At 43.0% G+C, this 26,480-nt stretch overlaps 1 protein-coding gene and 1 pseudogene across 4 annotated transcripts in view; both read left to right on the top strand.

Moving 5' to 3' along the window:
- The window catches only part of ST6GAL1 (ST6 beta-galactoside alpha-2,6-sialyltransferase 1), a 128,252-nt gene extending 108,948 nt beyond the window's left edge, over positions 1–19,304 (top strand). For all 4 annotated transcript variants that reach the window (XM_044002103.1, XM_044002104.1, XM_044002106.1 and 1 more), the window contains 3 exons: positions 13,780–13,881; positions 14,648–14,822; positions 16,542–19,304. In XM_044002103.1, the coding sequence (XP_043858038.1) occupies positions 13,780–13,881; positions 14,648–14,822; positions 16,542–16,783 (519 nt within the window). In that variant the 3' untranslated portion in view covers positions 16,784–19,304. The remainder of the gene's footprint in view (positions 1–13,779; positions 13,882–14,647; positions 14,823–16,541) is intronic.
- Positions 19,305–21,990: 2,686 nt separating this feature from the next.
- On the top strand, positions 21,991–26,165 carry LOC122755312 (annotated as a pseudogene).
- The last annotated feature ends 315 nt before the right edge of the window (positions 26,166–26,480 follow it).

Raw genomic sequence — 26,480 nt, forward strand, 5'->3', positions numbered from 1 at the left:
GACCCCAGTGTTAATTGCCCTCAATATTTTCTTGGAAAAATTATTTCCTGCCCATATCAACCCAAACCCATGAAAACTCTCTCTCTCTCTCTCTCTCTCTCTCTCTCTCTCTCTCTCTCTCTCTCTCTCTCTCTCTCTCTCTCTCTCTCTCTCCCTCCCTCCCTCCCTCCCTCCCTCCCTCCCTCCCTCTCTTTCTGTCTTCCCTCTTCCTTTCTTTGTCTTCATCTTCTTCATCATCATCATATTCTTCTTCTTTTCTCTCTCTCTTCTTCACCCTCCCTCTCAACCTTTCTCCCTCTCTCTTCTTCTCTTCTCCCTCTCCCTCTCTCTTTCCCTCCCTCTCCTTCTCTCTGTCTCTATCTCTCTTTGTCTCTCTGTTTCTCCTCCCCCGTTGCTCTCTTGGCTAACCTTATCATATTTCTTCCACAATTGTCCTGAATGTTTGTTTGTTTGCGGGGCAATGGGGGTTAAGTGACTTGCCCAGGGTCACACAGTTAGTAAATGTCAAGTGTCTGAGGCCGGATTTGAATTCAGGTCCTCCCGAATCCAGGGCTGGTGCTTTATCCACTCCGCCACCTACCTGTCCCCTGAATGTTTTTGTTTTGTTTTGTTTTGTTTTGTTTTAGTGAGGCAATTGGGGTTAAGTGACTTGCCCAGGGTCCTGAATTCCCTGAATGTTTTTAAAATATATTTTTATGATTCTTAAAAAAACATAGCCTAGGGGCAGCTAGGTGGCACAGTGGATAGAGCACCGGCCCTGGAGTCAGGAGGACCTGAGTTCAAATCTGGCCTCAGACACTTAACACTTACTAGCTGTGTGACCCTGGGCAAGTCACTTAACCCCAATTGCCTCACTAAAAACAAACAAAAAAAACATAGCCTAGCTTTCTTCCTGTATCTATTCTCCCACCCCATTTCTTCCCTTCTGCCCCTTATAACATTTAATTTTATGTGTATGTAATTTCCTAGTTCTCTTTACTTCACTCTGCATTAGTTCACATGACTTTCCATGCTTCTCTCTTTTTTTCTGCAGTTTCTTGTGGTTCAGGAACATGAGAAATTTATTATGAGATTCCAACTCAAGTCAGCATGTATTTATCGAGTTGTAATTATGTGCTTTGAGCATACACCTCTCTTACATCCCCCAGTTAGACTAAGCTGTGATTTTTGACCCAATCAATAAGGAGAAAAATAACTTATCTATTGCCTTGAACAGAGACAGCTAAGTGGAGTAGTGAATAGAGTGCCAGACCTGCAGTCAGGAAGACTCATCTTCCTGAATTCAAATCTGGCCTCAGACACTTACTTAGCAGTGTGACCCTGGCCAAGTCACTTTACCCAGTATACTCATTGGGAAAATGAGCTGGAGAAGGAAATGGCAAGCCCTTCCAGTACCTTTGCCAGGAAAACCCCAAATGGGGTCACAGAGGGTTGGACATGATTGAAACCACTGAACAACAAATTCCCTTAGCATCTTTAAATGAAGTGATGCAATTGTGATAATTCTAGGAAGGAGCAGAATTCATTAGGTCCAGGAAGTATGTGCTGAGGTCCCCGGAGTGCCCAGCCCTGTTCTAGTCAGTATGGGGAACACAAAAGAAGGCAAAGACCCAATCTCTGAGGTCAGGCAATTAATAAAGGGAAGGGAGGATGAGACCCAGGTGGGAATGATTAGAAAACAATAGGAAAGGCTCAGGACCTTGAGTCAGGACAGCTGGGAGGGGTAAAAACAGGATGCTGGAGCCCTGTTTGCCTCTGATGGCCAAACAGGCAAGGCTTGGAACCTGAAATTTACTCCATTTCTCTATCAAGGCTCTTTGGGGGCCTACATCATTAACCCAGACTCTGTCATGATGTCACAGGATAAAAGAGCTTGCAAGAAGCTGAGAAGTGATCTGGTCCTGGTCCTACCTCTTCATTTTACAGAAGGGGTAGAGTCAGGATTAGAATCCAGGTCTTCTGACTCTCCCATTTGGTACCAATGTCCTATTCTCCAAAGGCTAGGATTATGATTGGAATACAGGATTCTCTTAAAGTATTAAACCCACTCCCCTGCTGACACATTGGGTTTCGTTTGCCTTTATTGGCTGCTACAAAGTTTTGGGCTCAGGATTGATTTTCTTTTTTACTTTTTAAAATTTTATTGGGGGCAGCTAGGTTACGCAGTGAATAGAGCACAGGCCCTGGAGTCAGGAGGACCTGAGTTCAAATTCAGCCTCAGACACTTGACACTTATTAGCTGTGTGACCCTGGGCAAGTCACTTGACCCCCACTGCCTCACAAAAACAGAAACAAACTAAAATTTTATCGATGTCTTGTTTTTGCATAGCCTTCATTTCTGAATACATTCCTTTCCCTCCCCTACCCAGAGGGTGAACTGTTATTACAGAGAATTTTTAAAAAGAAAAAAAAATGCAGTTCAGAAAAGCTAGCCAAAACGTCCACTCAGCCTGACAGCAGATGAAGTGTTTCACATCCATAGTACTCACCTCAACACAGAAAGGAAAGAGAGTCATAATTTTCTCTTTTCAATCAGCCAATCAATAAACATTCCTTTTTTTAATTTAATTTATTATTTTTTAATATTCTTTTAAAATTTTGAGTTTTGAATTTCCTCCCTACATCTTACCCCTTCTCTACCCACTGAAAAGGTAAGCAAGATGATAGTTATACATGTGAAATCATGCAAAATGCATTTCCATATTATCCATGTTTTTTAAAAAGTGAGAAAATTATATTTCAATTTGTGCTCAGAGTTCATCTGTTCTCTCTCTGGAGGTGAATAGCATTTTTTCATCATGAGTCCTTGTACCAGGTACTGTGCTAAGTGCTGGGAACATGGCATTTTCCAGCACACTCTTCCCCCCATTTATGTTATAGTCGTTGTGTGTTTTGTTTTCTTTGTTTTACTTATTTTACCCTCTGTCAGTTCAGGCAAATCTTCTCATGCTTCTCTGAATTCTCCACACCAGTCATTTCTTACAGCACAAGAGCATTCTATGTATTACATTGTGTTAACGCACCATACCACAGTTTAGCCAGCCCCCAATCAGTGGGTATCTACTTTGCAGTTCTTTGCTATGACAAAAAGTGTGAGAAGCCATTTGGAGCATCCCAGAAGCCCTCAGCCTTCTGAAGAAGTGAACTCCTTGGGATCTATGGCACTTTGGGAGTAAAACCAGGGTTCCTGGTGGATTAATTTCAATGAAATACAAGCCAGTGGGGGGGTTTGTTTTTGTTTTTGTTTGTTTTTGTTTTTACTGAGCAGCTGCTTGGTTATACAAGAAAAGGGAACATGGACCTTGAACTCGGGAAACTAATCCACAGTCAGGCTGGGGAGCTAAGATACAGGAGTCAGTGACACATGGAGAATAAATACAGACTCAGCTAAGGCATATGGTGTAGGCAGCAAGGATGCGAAGGTCACTGGACTGCAGTGGCCAGGGAAGTGCCTCCTGCACCTCAGGAGTAGAATCCAGGCCTAAACATTATCAGACCTTGGCTGCCTCTCCAGGATTGATCCAGAGTAATTGCTGACGTAAGATGCCTGATGGTGTTTGAAATGATAGATTAGGCAGAATGTTTGAGTTCATTTAGTCTGACAACCTTCTCCTCCCCTCCAATCCAGCTGAGAAAGCATGAGGCCGGCTCATGAAGCTCAGAGAGGCACTGGCTGCAAGGGTGCAGCGGAAGGAGTCAGGGAGCCTGGGTTGGAATCCTGCATTTGAAACCACTTACTACTTGTATGACTTAAGCTCAGTGGGGCCTCATTCCTCATCTGAAAATCCAGGGAGTTGGATTTGATCGCCTGTAGGGTCCTTTTCAGTTTGAGATTTAGGAGTCTTTGACTATTCTCTTCAAAATTGCCTTTGCATTAGAATATATGTGTACCCATTGTCTCTCCTAATAGACTGTAACCTCCTTGAAGGCAGGCACAGCTAGGACCCAAAGGCACTCTTCAGATTCCTCTGGTTCCCCTTAGTATTCTTTATTAGGTTGTGAGCTTCGTGTCCCTGGAAGTGCTGGAGCAGAACTGGTGGTGGAGGGGAGATTGCTACATCTGGTAAAAGGTTCGACCAGACAGTCAAGGCCCCGTCCGTGTCTGGGATTCTGGGGTTTTGTCCAGATTGGAAGTGTCTGCTAAATTAATTTATACTGAGGTGTTAGTGACAGTTCGTGAAAAGGTGACCAAGGAAATGTCAGTATTTTTTGTTTTTACCCACGTGCCTGATTTCCCATCTGTACAAAATTTTCCATCTCTCAACCCTCCCAGGAATATTTGCCTGAAAAGGGAAGTACTTACTTCAAATGAATGACTTTATAATAGTAGATTTCCAGGCGCTTGGTCAGGCCAGTGGAACAGGGTTCCTTCTATAATCCCTCCCCACAGCCGGCCACCCGGTCTGCCTACATCTAAGACCAACCTTGCCTGGAACCTCAGTTTGGGATTATTGGCTCCTTGGGGGCCCTTAGAGACTGTTTCTCTTCCAGTGCCTGGAACTTTGCCAGTTCAGTGTGGACATCTCAAGGGCAGGTTGATGACTGAAAAAATATATTAAAGGCTCTTCCTCATTCTGTCCTCATGAGAGACAGTGTGGTGAGAAACATGCTGGAATCTCAGACTTGGGTTTCTCTTCTGCCTTAGGCACCTATGGGCTCTGAGACTAGGCAAATCACTCAATTTCTCTTAGCCTCAGTTTCCTCATCCATAAAATGGGACTGACTCCAACTCACAGCACTGTTGTGAGGAAAGGACTTTGTCCACCCTAACACGCTCAATAAGTTGTGATGCCATCTGTGTGTAGTCTCCACGCCTCCTCGTTTTGATTCCCTTTCCTTTAGCATTTCAGGAAGTTACCCTCAAACTGCTTCCATTCATGCCCTAAAAATAGTAAGACTCACTGACTAAGATGCAATGAGTTGGACGGAAAATCCCTGGAAGATGAGATGTTCCACATCTTTTCTCCCCTCAGTTGCCCTTGCCTTCAACACTTGGCTTGTAAAGTCCCTCATGGCCCGGACCTGACTTGCCTTAGTAGCCTCGTTACCAGTAGTGTGCTTCATGCGCTCTCTGGCCCAACCACAGTGAGTTTATTACTGTTTCTCATATGCAGCACTCCATTGCCTATCTCTGTACCTTTATACCGGCCATCATGCATGCCAGGAACAGACTCCCTCCTCACCTCTGCCTGTTGGAATAACTATTTTTCATCAAGGTTCAGCATGAGTTCTTTCCTTTCCTCCCTGCCCCTCCCCTCCAATATGCTATTAATGCCTCATGCCTTAGAGGCAGGGACTGTTGTTTTCATATGTCTAGCGCCCACCAGAGTGCTTCCCCATAGCAGGTAGTTAATATGACAATTAGTGATTGATTAACCATTTCTAAGGAGGGGATGGGATAGCTAGGTGGCACAGTGAGTACCAGGCCTGGAGTCAGGAAGACCCAAGTTAAAATCTGACCTCAGACACTGCCTAGCTGTATAACCCCGGGCAAATCACTGCAGTCTGTTTACCTCAGTTTCCTCACCTGTCAAATGAGCTGGAGAAGACCATGGCAAACATCTCTGGCATCTTTGCCAAGAAAACCCCAAATGGGGTCATGACTGAAGAACAACCACAAGGAGGGGACATTCTTTTTACTTTTAATAATATTCTCAGTTGGGTATAGGAGTTTCCCAAGTATTTTCATATCCATTATTTCATTTCAGCTTTATAATAACTTATTCTTTTTATATAACATTTACCTTTTTTTTTGGCGAGGCAATTGGGGTTAAGTGACTTGCCCAGAGTCACACAGCAAGTAAATGTTAAATGTCGGAGGCCGGATTTGAACTCAGGTCCTCCTGAATCCAGGGCTGGTGCTCTATCCACAACTTCACCTAACTGCCCCTACATTTACCTTTTTTAAAAAAAATTTTTAAAGTGAGGCAATTGGGGTTAAGTGACTTGCTCAGGGTCACACAGCTAGTAAGTGTTAAGTGTCTGAGGCCACATTTGAACTCTGGTCCTCCTGAATCCAGGGCCAGTGCTTTATCCACTGCACCACCTAGCTGCCCCCCTACATTTACTTTTAAAAAATATATTACATATCTCTTAAAAATACATTTTAAAGGGGCAGCTAGGTGGCACAGTGGATAAAGCACTGGCCCTGGATTCAGGAGGGCCTGAGTTCAAATCCAGCCTTAGACACTTGGCCCTTACTAGCTGTGTGACCCTAAGCAAGTCACTTAACCCTCATTGCCCTGCAAAAAAACACCAAAACAGAACAGAACAAAATATATCACAGGCCTTTCTCAGTGCCTCCCCTCCTGCCCTTCTCCCCGTCCCCCACATTTGAATCCTTCCATGTGACAAAGAAAAAACAAACAAAATGATCCTATTCAGAAGCCTTGCTTGATGTTGCTTGGCAGGTGCGCAGTATCTTGTTCTAATGGTCCCCCATCTCTTTGCAATGGGAGGAAGGGGAGGGTAATGTTTTGTTGCCTTTTCCTTAAGACCGAAACTAGTTGTGGGTTTTTTTCCATTACTCAGAGTTCAGCTTCCTTTGAGTCATCTTTGTGTTGACACCAGCTCTATTTCTGCCCCACCACAGTCCTTTCAGTGTCAGAATAGATTCCGTTTGATAATAATCTCTGTTCTTTCTTTCATGTGCATAGCTCCCAAAGAGCATGTGCACAGCACCTTCTGTAGAGGCAGTTGCAGATGTAAATGATCCCCCTGAGAAAGCTCTGTTACAGGTGGATAACTCACACCAATAGCTCATGGACAGCATGAATTCTGAAGGGATTTCCTTTACTGACCAAAAGATAATCGTGTGATCTGGTCAGGCTAAGAGGCTGTCAGGGAGATCAGCTAATGACTTAGGATCCTAGATCCAGAGTTGGAAGAGAGCTTATAGGCCAAACCCCTCCTTTTACACAGGAAGAAACTGAGGTCCACAGAGGTCAGTGAATTTGCTCAAACTTCCAGCAGAAGCTAGTCTGAGATGACAAGTGGCAGAGCTCTTACTGTCTCAGCATTCAGTCTTCTTTGCCAATGGTCGAGTTTGGTGGTATGAAGACCAAGCGGAAGACTGAAATCTGAAAGTGGATGGCTTTCAGCACCATGGTCAGTAGTCGTTATTATAGCAAATCGACCAACCAATCAATAAGCTTTTTTTTTTATTTGCAGGGCAATGGAGGTTAAGTGACTTGCCCAGGGTCACACAGCTAGTGAGTGTCAAGTGTCTGTGGCCGGATTTGAACTCAGGTACTCCTGAATCCAGGGCCGGTGCTTTATCCACTGCGCCACCTAGCTGCCCAAATAAGCTTTTATTAAGCACCTTCTATATGCCAGGCACTCCTAGGTACTCAGGGTACAAAGGGAAATGAAAGAGATCCCTGTCCTCAAGGAGCTTACATGCTATTAGGGAACCAACATGGAGAGAGAAAGAGAGAGAGACAGACAGACAGACAGACAGAGACAGAGAGAGAGAGAAAGACAGACAGAGAGAGAGAGAGGGAGAGAAAGGGAGGGAGGGAGGGAGAGAGAGAGAGAGAGAGAGAGAGAGAGAGAGAGAGAGACGGAGAGAGAGAGAGAAGGAAATTTGAGAGGTACTAGTATTGGGAGATGGGGAGGATCGTGAAAAGATTTCATGTAGAATGTGGCACTTAAATTTAGGGAACAGAAGATTCCAAGAGGGGCAGGCGAAGATGGTATTCAATACCAATACATGGAGTTGGTAAATGGCACGTAGCACTTGGGGAAAAGCAAGAAGGCCAGTTTGGCTTGACAACAGAATGGGCGAACAGGAGTAATGTATAATAAGGTTGGAAAGGTATGTTGGGGGCGCAATCATGGAGGGCTTTTAATGACCAAAGAGAGGAATTTATATTTGCTTCTAGAGGCAGGAGTTTATTGAGTAAGGCAGTAACATGGTCAGATTTATGCTTTAGAAAAATAACCTTGGCAGCTAGATGGAGGGTGGATTGGAGAAGAGACAGCTGATGGTGACAGAAATAGTTTGTGTACAGAGGTGACATTTCTAAGCGTATTTAAGGGGTGGGGGTGGGGGTGGAGGTCTTTTACTGTGGCCAATAGATTTAACTAGCCTGGCTGATCTTTGTGACTTATGGTGTTTTGGACAGCTAGACAAAAAGCAGGTGAGTTTTTGCAGTGTAGGAAAGATATCATTTCATTCAGTGAGTTTCCCCAGAGGTGTTCGCGTTGATCATAGGGAATCAAGTGAGGGGGGGGGTGAGCTGACATTTTATTTCAGCATGTGGTGCTAACCTATGTGGCAAAGGAGCAGTCTGTTGGCAGTCAACTGATGATTCTTTCTACTTACAACCCACATCGTGTCCTGAATTTTGAATCTGACTCCACATATTGTCTCCATGGACCTCCAAAATTACCTGCATACTTCAGCCCCATTCTCCTCATGACTATGGCTTTTGGAGTTTCTTCACTGCTAAAGTAACACCTAAATGGCATTGTACATAGAAAGCTTGGCAGAGTGTCAGGAAGACCTCAGTTAGAAATTTGCCTCAGGCCTTTGCTAACTATGTGACCCTGTGAAAGTCACTTAGCCTCAGTTTCCTCATCTATAAAGTAGAGATAAAGTAGTTTCTACCTCCCAGGCTTATTATGAGGATCAAATGAGGTACCACATAAATATTAGCTGTTATTATTAAAAACAGCCAATACATCATTAATCTGTGCTTAGTAACCATTTTATTATTATTCTTGCACTGAATTAAGCCTTCTCACTGATTGTCAGATAGCACAGAGGATAGAGTATCAGATCTGGAGTTAGACATGAGTTCAGATCTGGGTTCAGATACTTCCTATGTTACCCTGGGCACTTAACCTCTGTTTGCTTCAGTTTTCTCAACTATAAAACAGAGAATAACAGCACCTCCCTCCCAGGGTTTTGTGAAGATCAAATGAGGTAATATTTGTAAAGCACTTAGCACAGTATGCAGCACATTGTAGGTGCTATATAAATGTTAGCTATGATTATTGTTCTTATTATCATTTATCATCCCCATCATTATTATTAATTATTATTGCCCTTAGCTATGTGTCTGTATCTTTTTTTTTGTATTTGTCCATGGCTATATTTCTCTTATTTTATTACTTTCTAAAAAGTGGTCTCATGAGGGAGCTCCCTGTGCAGCCACAATAATTTCTTTAGATGCCACCTTCACTTATGTTTTCCTCATTGATGATTGGTTGGTCCATATTTGACCTTTGTTTTTCAAGCGTATTATCCACCTGCAATCATGATTACTTTTAGAGTGTTGGCTGTGGAATGACATTTCTTTTTTGAACATCACAAAATTGCTTTATTAAAGTCAAGGGCATAATCAGTATCCCAGGTTTTAGACGTATACCATGCCCTGATTCCCATGGTTTGGTGTTCCAATGCTTCTTTGTTGTTTGGTAGCTCTATGATCTCATTAACATGGACTTTCACTCCAATGACATAGCTGGCAACCCCTCAATCTTCTCACATCCTGGGCAGCTCTTATCCATGTCTGCCTATAAACCCCACACAGAGATCCACCTAGTGTTTTGGGGGTCTCCCTACAGTTTTTTGGGCATGCATAGATGCCAGTGGAACATAAAGACTAGCCAATGGTTAGTCTTCATTCTTACCATAGAGCTGGTTCACTTTCTCTTTCCAGCATCCTCTCTGGGATGATATTCTTGACCCTGCTTCTCTTGAACAGTCCTGGGTTGGTGATATGCTGTGGCTCACTCATGCCCACCATCCTCCTTTCCATTTACCATTGGGTTATTCCATGATTCCCAGGCATAGAGCATCACCAGAAGAATATTCTTGTTAGAAGATGGTCTTTGTTTACAGAGGAGTAAGCTGGGGCCCAGAGAAGTTAATGGAAAAAAACCCAACAACTCCTTGATCAATTCCCCGAGTACCAGAACAGTTCTATAATGTTTTCACAACTTCTAATTGTGAAAGCCAAATAAAATAAGATCAGAGCTTTTTTGGATAAGGGGGAGGTGGTGTGGTAAGCTGGAGAAAATACCATCTCTGGAGTCACAGGGCCTGAAGTCAAATATCACCTCTGACAGTACTTGTGTGGCCATGGGTATGTTACTTCCCTTCATTAGCTCTTTGTTTTCTCATCCATATAAGGAGGAGGGTCAGACTAGATTCTTAGGCCCTTTCAGCTCCAGAGCTTTTATCTTATAATATTTGACAAATCCTATAAATTCCCATTGTCTCCATTTTCTTGTCTATCGAAGGAGAAGGTTGGACCCCTTTAGCTTTATGTCTAGACCTGTGTGGTTAATGAATCGAGTCCTGGATCTGGAGTCAAGAAGACATAGGTTCAAATCCCACCTTCAATACACCCACGCTATTTGACCCTGTAAAAATCACCTTTCTGTGCTTCAGTTTCCTCATTTGTAAAAAGAAGTTGGACTAGATGTCCTTTAAGGGATCATTCAGCCCTAAGCCTATGATCCTATAATCTCATGTTACTTCAACTCCCCGAGCCTCAATTTCTTCATCTGTAAAATGGGAGAGTGGAGCTCCATGGCCTCTAAGATACCTTCTAGCTCTCAGGCTGTGACTCTGTGACGCTATGATATTATGTGTACGGCTTCTCCCTATCTTTGAGGTCAGTTCAGAGTTCTGAGACAGGAGCTCAAAGAGTTTTACTAAAAGAGAAAGAATATGACTTCTTCTTTTGTGTCACTCAAGACAAAATAAACCCCATATTAAAGGGTATGGCAAAGGAGGCTTCCTTCCCTCCTGAATGAAATTAAATCTGTTTGACAGAGGAATGAGAAGGGCCCCATCCACCTGAGCCTGAGGTGTCCCAGAAAACATACTTCCAGAGGAAAAGCAACAAAATGGGGTGGGAGACGCATTGCTAAAAATGAACAGAAGAGAAGGAATTTCAGAGGGAAACTCAAGCAAGCCGGGTAGCTTTGAATGTGACATGTGGAATGTATTAAATGCTTAAAAAAAAAAGAAGCAGTAAGCCATATGTAATAGAGGTCTGCGCTTTGCCACAGAATTCTCATTTTCTGTTTTATGTTATCTGTAGAAATCTTCATTATTTTGGTGGTCACTAAATTCAGAGTAAAAAGAGTCAAGCCACAAGATAGAAAAATAGGATTCAAACAATAAAATGGGGGGGGGGATGATCATTAAAGCTATAAAATAAACCCCAAAAGATGCTTCAAGCTACAGAATAGAAATAAAAGAAGGAACTGGGTGCTTTGGAGAGGTGCTGGATTCACTTCAAGCAAAGTCGGGATGAGCAGTTAACCAGGTGTGTAGTTGGCAGGAGGCCTTTGGGTGGACCAGATGGTGGCGATCTCTTGGATCTCAGTGTCTCTGATTCTGTGAAACCATTCAGGCCAAGCCAAGAATGAGGAAACAACATTAATATGAGGAAGTGGCTTGTGCTGGTCGCCTTGTTAGAGCCAGAACTGTTTTTACTCTCTCCCCACGTGATGAAAAACATTCATCACATACTTCTCTCATGCTTCTCCCTCCCCTCTTTCAGTAAAGTGACAACACAGCCTATTTTTAAAAGGATACAAATAAATACCAACGGAAAACCACTCTGATTTGTTCTGTCCAACCAAGTAACTCTTAGCCCTGACCTCATACTGTTTTTCTGTTTCTGTGAAGAGTTATTTTTAAAGACCAGGGACAGTAAGTCAGTAATACACTTTGCTCAAGGTGGCTCAGGAGGAGTGGAAGGAGAAGCCTTACTGGGTGTTGTGGGTCCTTATCCTTCTTTGTGTCACTGACTCTTTGGCAGCCAATAAAACTGAGGCTTTAAATAAAATATTTAGAATTGCAAAAGTCATATTGAAAGACAGTTATCGATTAAAAAATAGTTCATGGGGACAGCTAGGTGGCACAGTGGATAAAGCACCAGCCCTGAATTCAGGAGGACCTGAGTTCAAATCTGACTTCAGACACTTGACACTTACTAGCTGTGTGACCCTGGGCAAGTCACTTAACCCCCACTGCCCTACAAAAAAATAGTTCATTCAAATGTTCTAAATCCTATAAAATGCTCTAAATAATTGTTGATTAGAGAAATGGAAATTAAAACAACTCTGAGGTACCACCTCACACCTATCAGATTGGATAATATGACTAAAAAGGAAAATAATAAATGTTAGAGAAGCTGTGGAAAAATTGGAATACTGGGGCAGCTAGGTGGCACAGTGGATAAAGCACTGGCCCTGGATTCAGGAGAACCTAAGTTCAAATCCGGCCTCAGACACTTGACACTTACTAGCTGTGTGACTCTGGGTAAGTCACTTAACCCCCATTGCCCTGCCAAAAAAAAAATTGGAACACTAATGCATTGTTGGTGGAGCTATGAATTGATCCAGCCATTCTGGAGAACAATTTGGAACCATGCCCAAAGGACTATAAAGTTGTGAATACTCTTTGACCCAGAAATACCACTATTAGGTCTTTATCCCAAAGAGATCATAAAAAGGGGAAAGGACCCACATGTACTAAAATATTTATAGCTCCTCTTTTTGTGGTGGCAAGGAATTGGAAATTGAGGGGATGCACATCAACTGGGGAATGGCTGAACAAGTTGTGGTATATAAATGTAATAGAATACTATTGTGCTGTAAGAAATGATGAGCAGGTGGATTTCAGAGAAACCTGGAAGGACTTACATGAACTGAGGCTGAGTGAGATAAGAAGAGCCAGGAGAACATTGAACATAGTGTCAACAACATTGTGTGTTGATCAACTGTGATAGACTTGACTCTTCTCAGCAATACAATGGTCCAAGAGAGTTCCAAAGGATTCATAATGGAAAATGTTCTCCAAATCCAGAAAAAAAGAACTGTGGAATCTAGATGCAGATTGAGCCATACTATTTTTACTTTTTTTTCTTTTTTGAGGTTTTTCCCTTCTGTTCTGATTCTTCTTTCACAGCATGACTAATGCAGAAATATGTTTAATGTGATTGTACATAGATAACCTATATCAGATTGCTTGTTGTCTTGGGGAGAGGGGAGGGAGAAAAATTTGAAACTAGAAACCTTATAAATATAAATGTTGAAAACTATCTCTACATGTAACTAGAAAATAATAAAATACTTTTATCATTAAAAAAAATTTACTCACACACACAAACTAGTTCATACATATTATCCACCTCCAAAAAAAGAACTGATATTGATGGAACAGACTGAAGCATGCTATTTTTCACTTTCTTTCATGTTTTTCCTTTTAATCAGGTTTTCTTGTACAAAATTACAAATATGGTAATAATTTGCATAATCATAAATTTAAAAAAATAGTTCATGGACCCCAGGTTAAGAACCCCTGCTCTTTGCAGAGAAGCATCAAAATAGTTGATGGCTTTGGAATTTTCAACCTTCTTTCTACTGAATTCTGCTGAGACACATTGGCATTTAACACCTGTGATGTCTTAAGTGTTAATAACTGGTGGTTCATTTCTGTTGTTCAGTTGTTGTTAAGTTGTGTATGACTCTTTGTGACCCCACGTGAGGTTTTCTTGGCAGAGATACTGGAATGGTTTGCCATTTCCTTCTCCAGCTCATTTTACTCATGAGGAACTGAGGCACATGGGGTGAAGTGACTTGTCCAGGGTCACACAACTTGTAAGTGTATGAGTCCAGCACATGGGATTTGAACTCAGGAAGATGAGTCTTCCTGACTCCAGGCCTGGCGCTTTGTGCACTATGGTACCACCTAGCTGCCTATTTGCACAAATCTAATGCCTATATTTCCTCTTGTCTCTCTCCTTACAGTTGGTAACTTCCAGCAAGCACAACTTTCTTCAGGACAGTTTATATAAAGAAGGAATCTTAATTGTGTGGGACCCCTCTCCATACCATTCGGAGATCCCAGAGGTAAGTGGGAGTCCTCCAGCAGAGGGTGATCAGAATGGTGAGGACACTGTTTAATACACTGACTTCAGATCAACTGAAGGAAGTGGTGTTTAGCCTGGGGGAAAAGTAGAGAGGATGTAATGGCAATGTGCTGTCTTCAAGTACTTGGTGGGCTGTTGTAAGTAGGGGGGATTAAGCTTGTTTTGCTTGCCCCCAGAGGACCGAACAAGGTGGGGAAAGTTGGAGGAAGGGAGCTATCCAGAAATGGAGTGAACTTTCTTGCAATTCAGTGGGCTCCCTCTCAGAAATTTGTCTAACCCTTTTCTAAGTCCTTTAGCAGTGATATTCTATTATAGTTTACAGTGACCACTAAGGTATTATAGTTACATTAGCAGAAAGATTTTGTCTGTCCCCAGTGGAACGGCATCTACAACAAAGGGAAATTCCAAGATTATAATAATGGAACTAGAATTGGATGGGATCTCAGAGGCCCATTAGTCCAATCCTCTCATTTTACAGATGAGAAAAGTGAGGTCCTGGAAGATGAAGTGGCTTGCCCAGTGTTACACAGGAAGTATGTGGAATAGCCAGTATTCAGTTAACATATTTATTAAGGGTTTACTGTATGCCAGGCACAATGTTAAGTGTTAGGGACACAAACACAAAATTCTAATAGTGCCTATCTTCAAGGAGCTTACATTCTAACTGGGGAGACAACACACTCATATGCAGGTATAGACAAGACTCATACATTGTAGATACAAGACCAGTATTCTCTTTTTTTCAGTGGTACAAGAAACCTGACTACAATTTCTTTCAAAACTACAAGCAATACCGTAAAGAGAACCCCAACCAGCCCTTTTACATTCTCACCCCCAAGATGCCATGGGAGCTTTGGGACATCCTCCAGGAGAATTCCCCAGAGGATATTCAACCAAATCCCCCATCCTCAGGGATGCTTGGTGAGTTACTTCCAAGAGGTAGCTGGGTATTGGTTCCCAGCAGTGTTGGATTCTGGGTAGCCTTCCTATCATGCAGTTTCCAAATATTTACTGAGCAATGGCCAACATACTTTGCTAGGTGCAGTGGGGGAGGGGGGGAAATCTGATCATTTAGTCAATCAATAAGCATTTATTAAACTCATACTATGGGCCAGGTATTATGCTCGGTGCTGGAGATACAAAAACAAAAGAATGAAACAGTCCCTGTTTCAGGGAGCTTTCCATAGTGCTTAAAGTTTAGTGATAAATATCCAATAATTAGTCTACAAGTTAGCTAAGTTAAGCCCTATATGGCCCCAGTCAGTGGGCCAGAGTGGAGGAGATTTGCTCACTAGCACAAAGGGAATAAGTAGTAAAACTTGGATTCAAACCCAGGTCCTGTAGTTATAAACCCAGTACTCTTTCCACTGTACCACAATGCCCAAGATCCATCCAGGTTGGACAATGAGGAGGCCAAGGGGGGCCATGAAAGCCAAATTAATTAATTTGTCCTTAGTTGTCAAACTTGTCCCACCTCTCTTTTTGCTATTATTGTCCTTCTTTCCTCAGATTCTTCTAAAAATTTGAATGATTCCCATGATTCAACTGTAGCATCTTTGATGTTGTAGAGATGCTAAGAGAATTTCATGAGAGAGATTGCAGTCACACCCATGGTGGTTTTCTCTCATGCTTTTCTTTCTTTCTTTCTTTCTTTCTTTCTTTCTTTCTTTCTTTCTTTCTTTCTTTCTTTCTTTCTTTCTTTCTTTCTTTCTTTCTTTCTTTCTTTCTCTCTCTCTCTCTCTCTCTCTCTCTCTCTCTCTCTCTCTCTCTTTCTTTTTTTTTGCAGGGCATTGAGGGTTAAGTGACTTGCCCAGGGTCACACAGCTAGTAAATGTCAAGTGTCTGAGGTTGGCTTTGAACTCAGGTCCTCCTGAATCCAGGACTGGTGCTTTATCCACTGTGCCACCTAGCTGCCCCTCTCATGCTTTTCTTTAATGCTCTAGTGCATGAATTCCTGGCTATCCCTGGGTTGGAAGTAATTAGGAATTTACCCTCAGATCTTGGGAGTGTGACTTGTCCATCAATCCCTAGGTATCGGGTCCCGAGTTAGGCATGCTTTTGGAGACAGGAGAAAAGATCCAAGTGCCTGTGCTTAGGTCTTTGGGAAGATAAGACTGAGGACTTGGGAGCACCCCACCCCTACTGTCTTCTCTTTTCAGCCCCAGCACACTCAGCTTCTTCACTGCCTCCTTCCCTTCTGCCTTCAAATACTCTTGGGGCTCCTCTCTCTTGAAAACACTTGCCCCTAATTCCACCACCATTTTCCAGGTGTTGCCCAATCTCTGCCCATCCTTTCACTGTCTGGTAGAGTGGTTAGCATGCTGGACATGGAATCAGGAAGGCCTGGCTTTGAAATCCTGCCATAGAATCTTACTAGCTGTGTCACCTTGGACAAGTAGCTTCACCACCCTGGGCCTCAGTTTCCTCCCCAAAATGAGGAGGATTGGATTAGAGTGATTCTTGTGTTCCTCCTGTCTGACTCCCATGATATCATGTCTTCAAATTCATGTTCTTTCTACTGTGACAAACCGTTTCTCTGTGATGGAGGATTAACACTTCTCTCTCTCTCTCCCTCCCTTCCTCTGCCCCCCTCTCCTTCTCTCTCTCCATCTTTCTCTCCATCTCTCTCCCTCTCCTCAGGCATTGTGATCATGATGAGCTTCTGTGACAAGGTGGATATATATGAATTTTTGCCCTCAAAGCGCAAAACAGACGTTTGTTACTACTACCAGCGCTTCTTTGACAGCGCCTGCACTATGGGTGCCTACCATCCACTGCTCTTTGAGAAAAACATGGTGAAACACCTCAACCAAGGGACAGACGAGGATATTTACCTGAAAGGGAAGGTGACGGTGTCGGGATTCCGGAACATCCACTGCTAGCGATTGGGTGGGTCCCTCGTCTGCTTCACCCTCACCTGCCTCTCCACCTGCTGTCCAAAAGGCCTTTTTCGAAGCACACTTACATGCCCATAAGGTTCCCCTCTGCCACTCCACCTCTGGGGAAGCCAGTTCCTTCATTGTGATTGCACCCTGTTGCTTCCATCATGTCTAGTGGCCACGGGGAAGCTGGAAGCTGATCAGGTACAGCAGGCTGAGGTCAGAGAAGACGGATACATCCCTCCTCCTGGTGCAGAGCTGAGGGATTGTGGGAACCTGAGGGTCAAACCCAGATACACAAAGGGCTCCTCCTCCAATAGGCCTTTCCCAGGGCTGCCGTAAGGCCCACTTTCCTGTCAGCTTCAGTCCCTAAAGCTAGAAACAATCCCTAATTCTCTCCCCAACCCACATGGTGCCACACTCTATGGATGGTGCCGTCCATGAGGAAGAATCATGGTGTGGGATCCACATTCTTATCTTGAAAGTCGCCAGAGTCCTGATGGATTTTATGACATCCTTCTTGGGTTAAATGGTGCCCATCTGGGTACACCATGCCAAGAAAGCATTCTTTTCTGTCTCAGTTTTTTTCCTTTAGGGAAGTAAGCTGGTAACAATCTCATTTCCCAAGCCCCATCCCCAGCCCTCCAGCCATTGGTGAGATGTAGTCTCCCCACTCTGAAGGCTGATCTCCAGTGGGCCTGTGCTATCTGGGCACAGAGAAAGCAGTGTTGGTGCCACTGGGTTGCTCTCTTTCCACGTTTCCTCTCTTGGGGTTGGGCCCTAGCTCTGCCTCTTTCTGCTTGGGGAATGTTGGGCAGATCACATCATCTCTCTGAGCCTCAGTTTCCCCATCTGTAAAATGGGACTAATAAAGCTACCTACCTCACAGGGTTGTTGTGGGGCTCCAATGAGAGGATGTCTGTAAAGTGCTTAGTAACTGTAAAGTGTTTTCTGAATGTGAATGGACCTTGTTAATGGTTTCTTTTTCTATATAGCTGATTGCCCATGTTCTCTAAAGTCTACCCCTGGAGGGCAGCAATGTGTACTTTTAAACTTGCAGTGTTGGGTCGACATGGAGTCATAGGCTCATAAGACAGAACTGGAAAAGACTAATGTGACTGCCTAGCCCAGGTGTTTGCCGAACCCCAGGGCTCCAGGGTTAGACTTCCAGCGGTCTATGACCTTGGAGGAGAAAGAAGGGGCAGCTTTGTTTTCACTAACCTTTCCCTGAAATTTTGCATTCCTTTTTATTATGAATGTAGGCAAGAGAACATGATCCTGAGAAAGGAGCCACAAGTCTCATCAGACTTTTGAAAGGCTCCAGGGCACAGAAGAGGCAAAGAACCCCCAATCTAGTTCAAATCGTGTCTTACAGATTATTTGGGGTGAGTTCTAGAGCAGTTAAGTGATTTTTTCCCAACTTTATGCAGGCAGAAAATAGCCAAGTTGCAATTTGCATTATAGTCTTCTGATACAGATCCAGCTTGTTTTCCAAGACACTGCTGGTTTTTCCCAATCACCTGCTTTGCTCCCAGCCCACCCCTGTCTAGGAGAGGAGAGGTGGGGATATGGTTACTCAAGCTAGAGTGAGATGGAGTATATATATATACATACCTATGACAACTGCAGCAAGGCAGTGTATGATTTAAGTACCAGAGGGCTCATTAAGGGCAATGAAATAAATTCAAGCACAGTGTATAATTCAAGAACAAGAGAGCTCATCGAAGGGTAATTAAATGGAATTACTACAGGTAACACGCTCTTGCAAAGTCTATAGTTGTGAAGAATGGTGGAGGCCATATTATATTTGACTTCAAAGATCTCTTCCAAACTCTTAATCTTCCGATTCCAAGACTCAATCTCCCAACACTCTGATGCCTCCAGCTCAGATATGATATTGCTATTGAATCTATGTCACCTTCTGGGCTTTTAAAATTTCTTTTAAAAAAGAAAGAAATCCTCCGAACCATGGGAATTTCCTGCTCTGCTCTCTAACTCACTGGCAAAATTGTTCTGATCTTTGATTCTCAGATAGGAAATGCAATGAATTGAGATCATCAAGGTATTCAGTGAGGAAACTGGGATAGTAACTCTGATGCTCAGAAACCAGTCTTCTATCCAGATGTTCCAATTAATTTAAGGGATATTCTTGAGGATGTAATATTTTGAAACCTATATTCTCTATATGGAGAAATAAGGTGAAATACGATTGAAATATAATTATTTGTACAGTGTTGGTGTCATGAGAGAGCCAATGATGACTATAACATTTCCATGACTTGGTGCTGCAGGCAGGTCTTATATTTGAATGATTTGTTGTCTTAATTCCCATGTTGAAAACTGTCATCCCACAGCATATGGTTCTGATCCTTTCAACTAATCGTGTAAGCTTCTAGGGTTGGCTTAGAGTTGCAATAGCAGACTCAGAAACTTCTGGGTTCCAGAAGGCCTGAGAAAGTTGTGCAAATGAACTGGGAATAGCCAAAGAAATTGTACAATTTTTAATAAATTTTGTTTTGTAAAAGTTGATATCTTTTTTTTCTCCAAACTTCAGTATTGCCTGGATACTTGCATTGACTGATGTGGGAACTTCTCCCGCTTTGCAACTTGCTCCCTATTACCCCTAAGCTTAAATACAAATTGCTCAGTCTGGAATTTCAAGTCCTTTAATACAAACGATCCTGTAGTTATGCATACATTGGGCGTATATAGGATGTCCCAAAATCTCAGTGCAATTTGAAGCTTTAATAGCTTCTTAAAGCATCATTTTTGTCTTTGTGTTTTCGGCACCTTGCACAATTCCTGGTACACAACAGGCACTCAATAAATGCTTGTTGATTGGGGGCAACTCGGTGGCACAGTGGATAAAGCACCAGCCCTGGATTCAGGAAGACCTGAGTTCAAATCTGACCTCAGACACTTACGTCTAGTTAGTGTCTGAGGTGAGATTTAAACTTAGGTCCTCCCCACTTCAGGGCTAGTGCTCTATCCACAGCGACACCCTGAAGTCGGGACGACCCGAATTCAAAATTCACCTCAGACACTGGGCAAGTCATTTAACCCCAATTGCCTCAAACATCCAGGGCCATCTCCAGTTGTCCTGATGTATATCTTGCCACTGGACCCAGATGGCTCTGGAGGAGAGAGTGAGGCTGGTGACCTTAGCCCTTCCTCACTTAAATCCTTCGTGGCCCTTATGCCCACCCCCCCACCCCCAAGGCGCTCAGAGCTTGGGTAGTGAGACCTATCCACTGAGGGGAGCTGGGCAGTGGTGTCTGTGGCCCCTCCCCTGAACAAGAGACAGACAGAGACAGAGACAGAGAGAGAGAGTGTGAGCGAGAGACAGAGAGAAAGAGACATGGGGGGAGGGGGTGCAGGGGGGGGAGAGGGAGAGAGAGAACAAGAGAAGAAACAAGTAGCAAAACCGTGGCAGCAGGAGGTGGCTCTTGGCGGCCCGGGCGCTGCCTCCTCCACCTTTCTGGTACTTCCTCCTCCCGCTGTGCCTGGCGCTGAGGTTACAAAGACAAAAATGGAGCTTTCCTTGCCCTCCAGTAGTTTCCATTCTGCAGAGGAGACAGCAGGCACACATGGTGAGGTCTGAGGTCTGCATAAAATCTATGTCAAATGAAAGTCTAAATACAAGAGAATTGATTAAAAAAAATTCCAATCCAATCCAAGGAACATTTATTAAACACCCCCTATGCGTTAGTGGTACAAAGACGAAATGAAAAATAACACTTATCCTCGAGAGAGTCCTCTCCACTCCACTAAGCACACTTTGAAATTGCCTCTGTCCTCTTATGCTGGAAAATTGCCCCCTTCCCTTATTGTGTATCCCAATTTTTTATTCTTCTTAATACAAGACGATTTCAGGGGAAGCACCAACTACTGAGAGGTGATGCTTTAACTAAGTTTTGGTTGTTGTTGTTGGGTTGTTTTTGTTTTTGTTTTTGTTTTTGTGGGGCAATGAGGGTTGTGACTTTCCCAGGGTCACACAGCTAGTAAGTGTCAAGTGTCTGAGGCTGGATTTGAACTCAGGTCCTACTGAATCCAGGGCCAGTGTTTTATCCACTGCACCACCTAACTGCCCCTTAACTAAGTTCTGAAGGAAACTAAGGCTTCTAAGGGGCAAAAGACTTTGAGAGTGAAGAAATGAATGGATGAATGGATGAATGGATGGATGAATGAATGAATGAAGCCCTTATTAAATACTCTGTTCCAGGCATTGTTCAAATACAAATTTTAAAAATGGATACAAATAAAGGATACAAATATAAAAATAAAATTCAATACAAATATAAAATAGACAAATACAAATATAAAAATTGAAACAAATATTAAAAATTGATAGAGTTTACCCTCAAGATACATTCTTGGGGGCAGCTAGGTGGTGCAGTGGATAAAGCACTGGCTCTGGATTCAGGAGTACCTGGGTTCAAATCCAGCCTCAGACACTTTACACTTACTAGTTGTGTGACCCTGGGCAAGTCACTTAACTCCCATAGCCTCGCCAAAAAAAAAAAAGATACATTCTAATATGGGGGACAAAACATTTTAAAAATACATCGAAGAAAACAAAAAGTGCAGGGAAGGGGTAGAAGACTAATTTTGATACTATTTTGTTAAGTTTTATAGATGTGTATATGTAGATATAGATATCTACATATACACACACAACAATCAATAAACATTTATTAACCACGTGTCAGACACTGTGCTAAGTGATGGAGGTAAAAAGAAGCAAAAGCAAGTTCCTGTTTTCAGGCAGCTCACAATCTAATGGGGGAGAAAACATGCAAACAATTATACACAGAGCAAGCTAAAAATAAGATAAATAGGACCTAAGGAACAGAAGAAATGCACTGGAATTAAGTGGGTTTGGGGAAGGCTTGCTGTAGAAGGTGGGATTTGAGTTGGTACTTAAAGGAAGTCAGAGAGGTCAGTAGTGGGAGTGGAGAAGAAAGAGCATTCCAGGTATGGGGGACAGACAGAAAAAATCTTCAGAGTGGAGAGGTGGAAGGCAAGGAGGCTGGTGTCACTGGATCAAAGAGGGGAGTAAGGGGTACAAAGACTGAAAAGGTAGGAATGTACCAAGGACTTTGAATGCCAAACAAAACATTTTGCATTTGCTTCTGAAGGTAATAGGGAGCCGCTGGAGTTTATTGAGTAGGAGAGTGACGTGATCAGACCTGCACTTTAGGAAAATCGCTTTGGTGGCTGAATGGAGGATGGATTGGAGTGGGAAAGAGACTTGAAGCAGGTGGACCCATCAGCAGCTGTTGCAATAGTTAAGATGTGATGTGAGGAGGGCTTGCACTAGAGTGGTGGCAGTGTCAGAGGAGAGAAGGGAGCAGATCCAAAAGATGTTGCAAAGATGAAATCAACAGTTCTTGGCAACAGCTTGGATATGGGGGAGTGAAGATAGTGAAGAAGCCAAGATGACACCTAGGTTGTGAATCTAAGAGACTGGGAGGATGGTGTTGCCTTCTGTAGTAACCAGGAGGGTAGGAGTGGGCATGGTTTAGGGGGAGAGGTAATGAGTTTGGCTTTGGACATGTTGAGTTTAAGATGTCTACTGAGATGTCTGAAAAGCAATTGGAGATGTGATATTGGAGGGCAGCAGAAAGACTGGGGCAGGACAGGCGTATTTGAGCATCTGGCAAAGGACACTGAGAAGGAGTAATCAGGTAGGAGAATAAGCAGGAGAGCTGTCAGAGTTCAGTAAAGACATTGGCGGGGAAAGGTAGATTTGAGAATGATTAGCATAGAAAGGGTAATTAAATCCACGGTATCTGATGAGATCCCTGAGTGAAGAAGTATTGAGAGAGAAGAGATGAACTTCTAGGACAGAACTCTGAGGGACACCCATGGCTAGAGGATGCAAGGAAGGAGGAAATCTAGAAGAGAGTGGTGTCCCAAGAACTAGAGAGACTCAAGGAGGAGATTGTGATGAGAGGTATCAAAGGTTGGGCCTCTGCCAATGGATCTGCACCCTCCACCTTGTTTGTCACATGTCACCACCATGGTGAAGCTTGGGAAGGTTACTAAAAATCAAGGTGAGTCAAAGAAAATGTCCCCCCCCCCCAAGAGACAGAAGACAGTGAGGACGAGCACGTCACAAGATGAAGAAAGCAATAAAGAGGGGGTTGTGGCCCCTCAGAAGAAGGGCAAGAAGGCTGTGGCTATTCCAGCAAAGAAGGTACCACCAGCCAAAAAAAGCCATTGTTGCCACCACACCTTCCAAGAAAGCAGCCATGACTCCTGGTAAGAGGGCAGCTGTGGCCCCAGCCAAGAAGGCAGCTACCTCATCCAAAGTTGTCGATCACACCAGGAAGAGAGCCAGCCTAGCAAAAGCAGCAGCACCTTTGGCCTAAGGTACAAAAAATGGGAAGAATACCAACAAAGAGGACAGTGAAAGTGAGGAGGGTGGAGTATTTGAGCTTCCCAAAGCCATGAAAATGGGAGCAGGTCTGGAGAAACAAGTAACTTAGGATGAGGGGAAAGAAGATAATGATGAGTGTGATGTTTAAAATCTAATGTGGGTCCTAACCTGCCCCCCCCCAGTTTTGGGGGGAAACTGGCTAAAATTTACTGATAAATTCAGCAAGAGTTTAGGCTTTTAAGTATTTATTAAAGTGCATTAGAAATTAGTGAAGAGAGATAGGGTGGAAAACCCTAGCTTAGATCTATGCAGGATAGCCAGAGAGAAAACCTTCCTTTACCTCATAGCCCATGTGAAGTTCTGCCACTAAACCAATGTCCCGGACAAAAAGAGGGACCCTCTCCTTTTTCTCTCTCTGCCGCCAAGCCTAAGTCTAAACGAAAAAGAGACCAATCCAGTGAGCCACCCTCACCTTCCTACTTCCTGTCTCCCTCCCTGAAAGGGGAAGTCCTTCAAGTTGATTGGCTGAGGGTGGTCTCCTGTTGGTGTCGTAGTCCACAGCCTCTGAAAACAACATGCCACTCAGGGCCAGCCAGGTGTGGTCTCGATTTAATCATTCTTAAGTAGGTTCTCAGTCAATTTCTCAGTCTCACCCAATTCAATCAATTCCAAATCAATCTTCAGGTGGGGCCCCAGGGTGTCTGCTAAATCCTATTATTTTATCACATGAGGATGAAGAAGATGAGATGACTAAAAGAGATATGGATACCACAGCTGCCAAAAGCAAAACCACTTCTATGAAAGCTGCTCTTGGGAAAGCTAGAAAAGCCAAGGAATCTGTGGAGGAGGAAGAAGAGGAAGTGCCCATCAAAGGAGCACCAGGTAAGAGGAAGAAGGAAATGGGCAAATCGAAAGCCTCTGAAAACAAGAAACAGACACTGGAAGCGGAAGCAGGTACACATTTCAGTCTCTTCAGTAGTAACCTGAATGTGAACAAAACCATTTCTGAGCTAAAAATTGGCATCATGGACTTCTTTGCAGAAAAGGTCCTTATGGCTGTGGTTGTCTGCATTGGCATCACTTATATTGGATTTGAATCCTCTGAGGACATGGAAAAAGCTCTGGAACTCTGACCCTAAAGTCCTTGGCTCTGGAATGGAACTGGAAAAGACAAAAGAAAAGAAGATCAAATTACAAGGATACTCTTCATCAAGAATCTACCTTGTGGGGGCAGCTAGGTGGTGCAGTGGCTAAAGCACTGGCCTTGGATTCAGGAGGACCTGAGTTCAAATGTGACCTCAGACACTTGACACTTACTAGCTGTGTGACCCTGGGCAAGTCACTTAACCCTCATTGCCCTGCGAATAAATAAATAGACAGATAGATAAATAAATCAATAATCTACCTTGTGATCTACATGTACAAAAATATAGCAGCTCTTTTTGTGGTAGCAAGGAATTGCAAATTGAGAGGATGCTCATCAATTGGGGAATGTCTGAAGAATTTGTGGTATAGGGTTGTGATGGAATATGGTTGTGTTATAAGAAATAAGAAGTGGGTGGTTTCAGAGAAACCTAGGAAGGCTTATATGGGCTGATGCAAAGTGAGCAGAACCAGGAGAACATTGTGCACAGTTAACAGCAATATCGTCCGATGATCAACTATGAAAGACAGCTATTCTCAGCAATACAATAATCCAAGATAATTCTTAAGAATTTCTGATGAAAATGCTATCAATCTTCAGAGAGTGAACTGATGCTCTCTGACTATAGATCAAAGTATAATTTTCTCACTTTATTTTTCTTCCTTTTTTAGTAGAGAAATATGTCCTTCATGATTTCACGCACATAATTTCTATCATATTGCTCAATGGGTGGGGAAGACACTGGAGGGAGGGAGAGAATTCAGAATTCAATTTTTAAAAAACTATTAAAGATGAATAAGTGATCATTTTTTTTTAATTTAAGAAGAATCTGTCTTATAAAGTAACTCAGGAAGAACTCAAAGAAGTGTTTGAAGATGCTATTGAGGTTTGCACCAAGATGAAACACCTGAAGGAATTTCTTATATTGAATTTAAGACAGAAACAGATATGAACAAGGCCTTGTAAGAGAAACAGGAAACTGAGATTGATGGTTGGTCACTCATTCTAAATTACGCAGGGGAGAAAAGGCAAGAAGCAAAGGCAAAAGCATTCACGAGGTGGAAAGGATTAATTCCTGGAGTGAGAATAAGAGCAAGATGGCATACCCAAAGACCTAAATACTGAATAACCTTGCTTATGACCTAAAGCATGTATATTCCTTGAGTTTGCCTCTGTGGAAGATACAGAAGAAACTTTGAGTTCTTATAACAATATAGAAACTGAACGCAGTGATCAGGTTGAAGCCAAAGGGATAGAAGACAATGCAGCCTTGAGGAACCAGGCCCACAAAATTTTGTTCGTCAAAGGTCTGTCCAAAGATGTGACAGAAGAAACATTGAAGGGTCAGTTCATGCCTATGTTAGTGCCAGGAGAGTCACATACAGGGTTCACTTCTGAAGATGCTAAAGCTGTGAAGAAGCCATGGAAGACAGGGAAATTGATGGAAGCAAAGTAACTAACTCTGGGCCAAGCCCAATCATTTCAGAGGCTGTGATGGCTGTTGGGGTGGGGGTGGTTGTGGAGAATTTGGTGGCCAAGGAAGCAATAGAGGAAGTCAAGGGGAGTTTGGTGGCAGAGGCCAAAGAAACTTGGAGGTCAGGGTGGTTTCTAAGGAGGCTGAGGAAGAGGAGACAGCAAACCACAAAGAAAGAAAATAGTTTGAATAGCTTTTCCCCCATTTTCTTTTCACCTTCTATTTGAATGGAATACAGGGGTTTTATCCTGTTATCTAATCACTGGCGGAGCCTTCTGAGGACACTTCAAGACAAACAGGCCTTTTAGAGGTCTTGGAAAAAACCTGGATGAAATTTCAAGGGACAGAGTGGATTGGTTTTGACTGGACAGATGTTCCATATAAACTTTTTTTTTTTTTTGGCAGATGGGTGATAGCTATGGGAGTTCACCTTTTTGTCTATGAGTTGTCTTGAGTTTATAATGTTAAAGCCATGTACAAAACCATTTACCTCTGCAAACACCTGTATTGGGTTTCTTTGTTTCATTTTTATTTCCTTTTTTGGCTATAAAGAAAAAAAAAAAGCAAATGTTTTCTCATGGTTCCTGTTTCTGCAGCCTCTCTTAAGACACATTAAAAGGGCTAACCTGGTGTGTGTATGAGGGAACAGTGTCAAAGGTTGCAGAGAGGTCAAAGAAAATGAGGATTCACAAAAGGCCAT

This window comes from Dromiciops gliroides, chromosome 4 (genome assembly GCF_019393635.1).
Source record: "Dromiciops gliroides isolate mDroGli1 chromosome 4, mDroGli1.pri, whole genome shotgun sequence".
In the NCBI taxonomy this organism is placed as follows: Eukaryota; Metazoa; Chordata; class Mammalia; order Microbiotheria; family Microbiotheriidae; genus Dromiciops; species Dromiciops gliroides.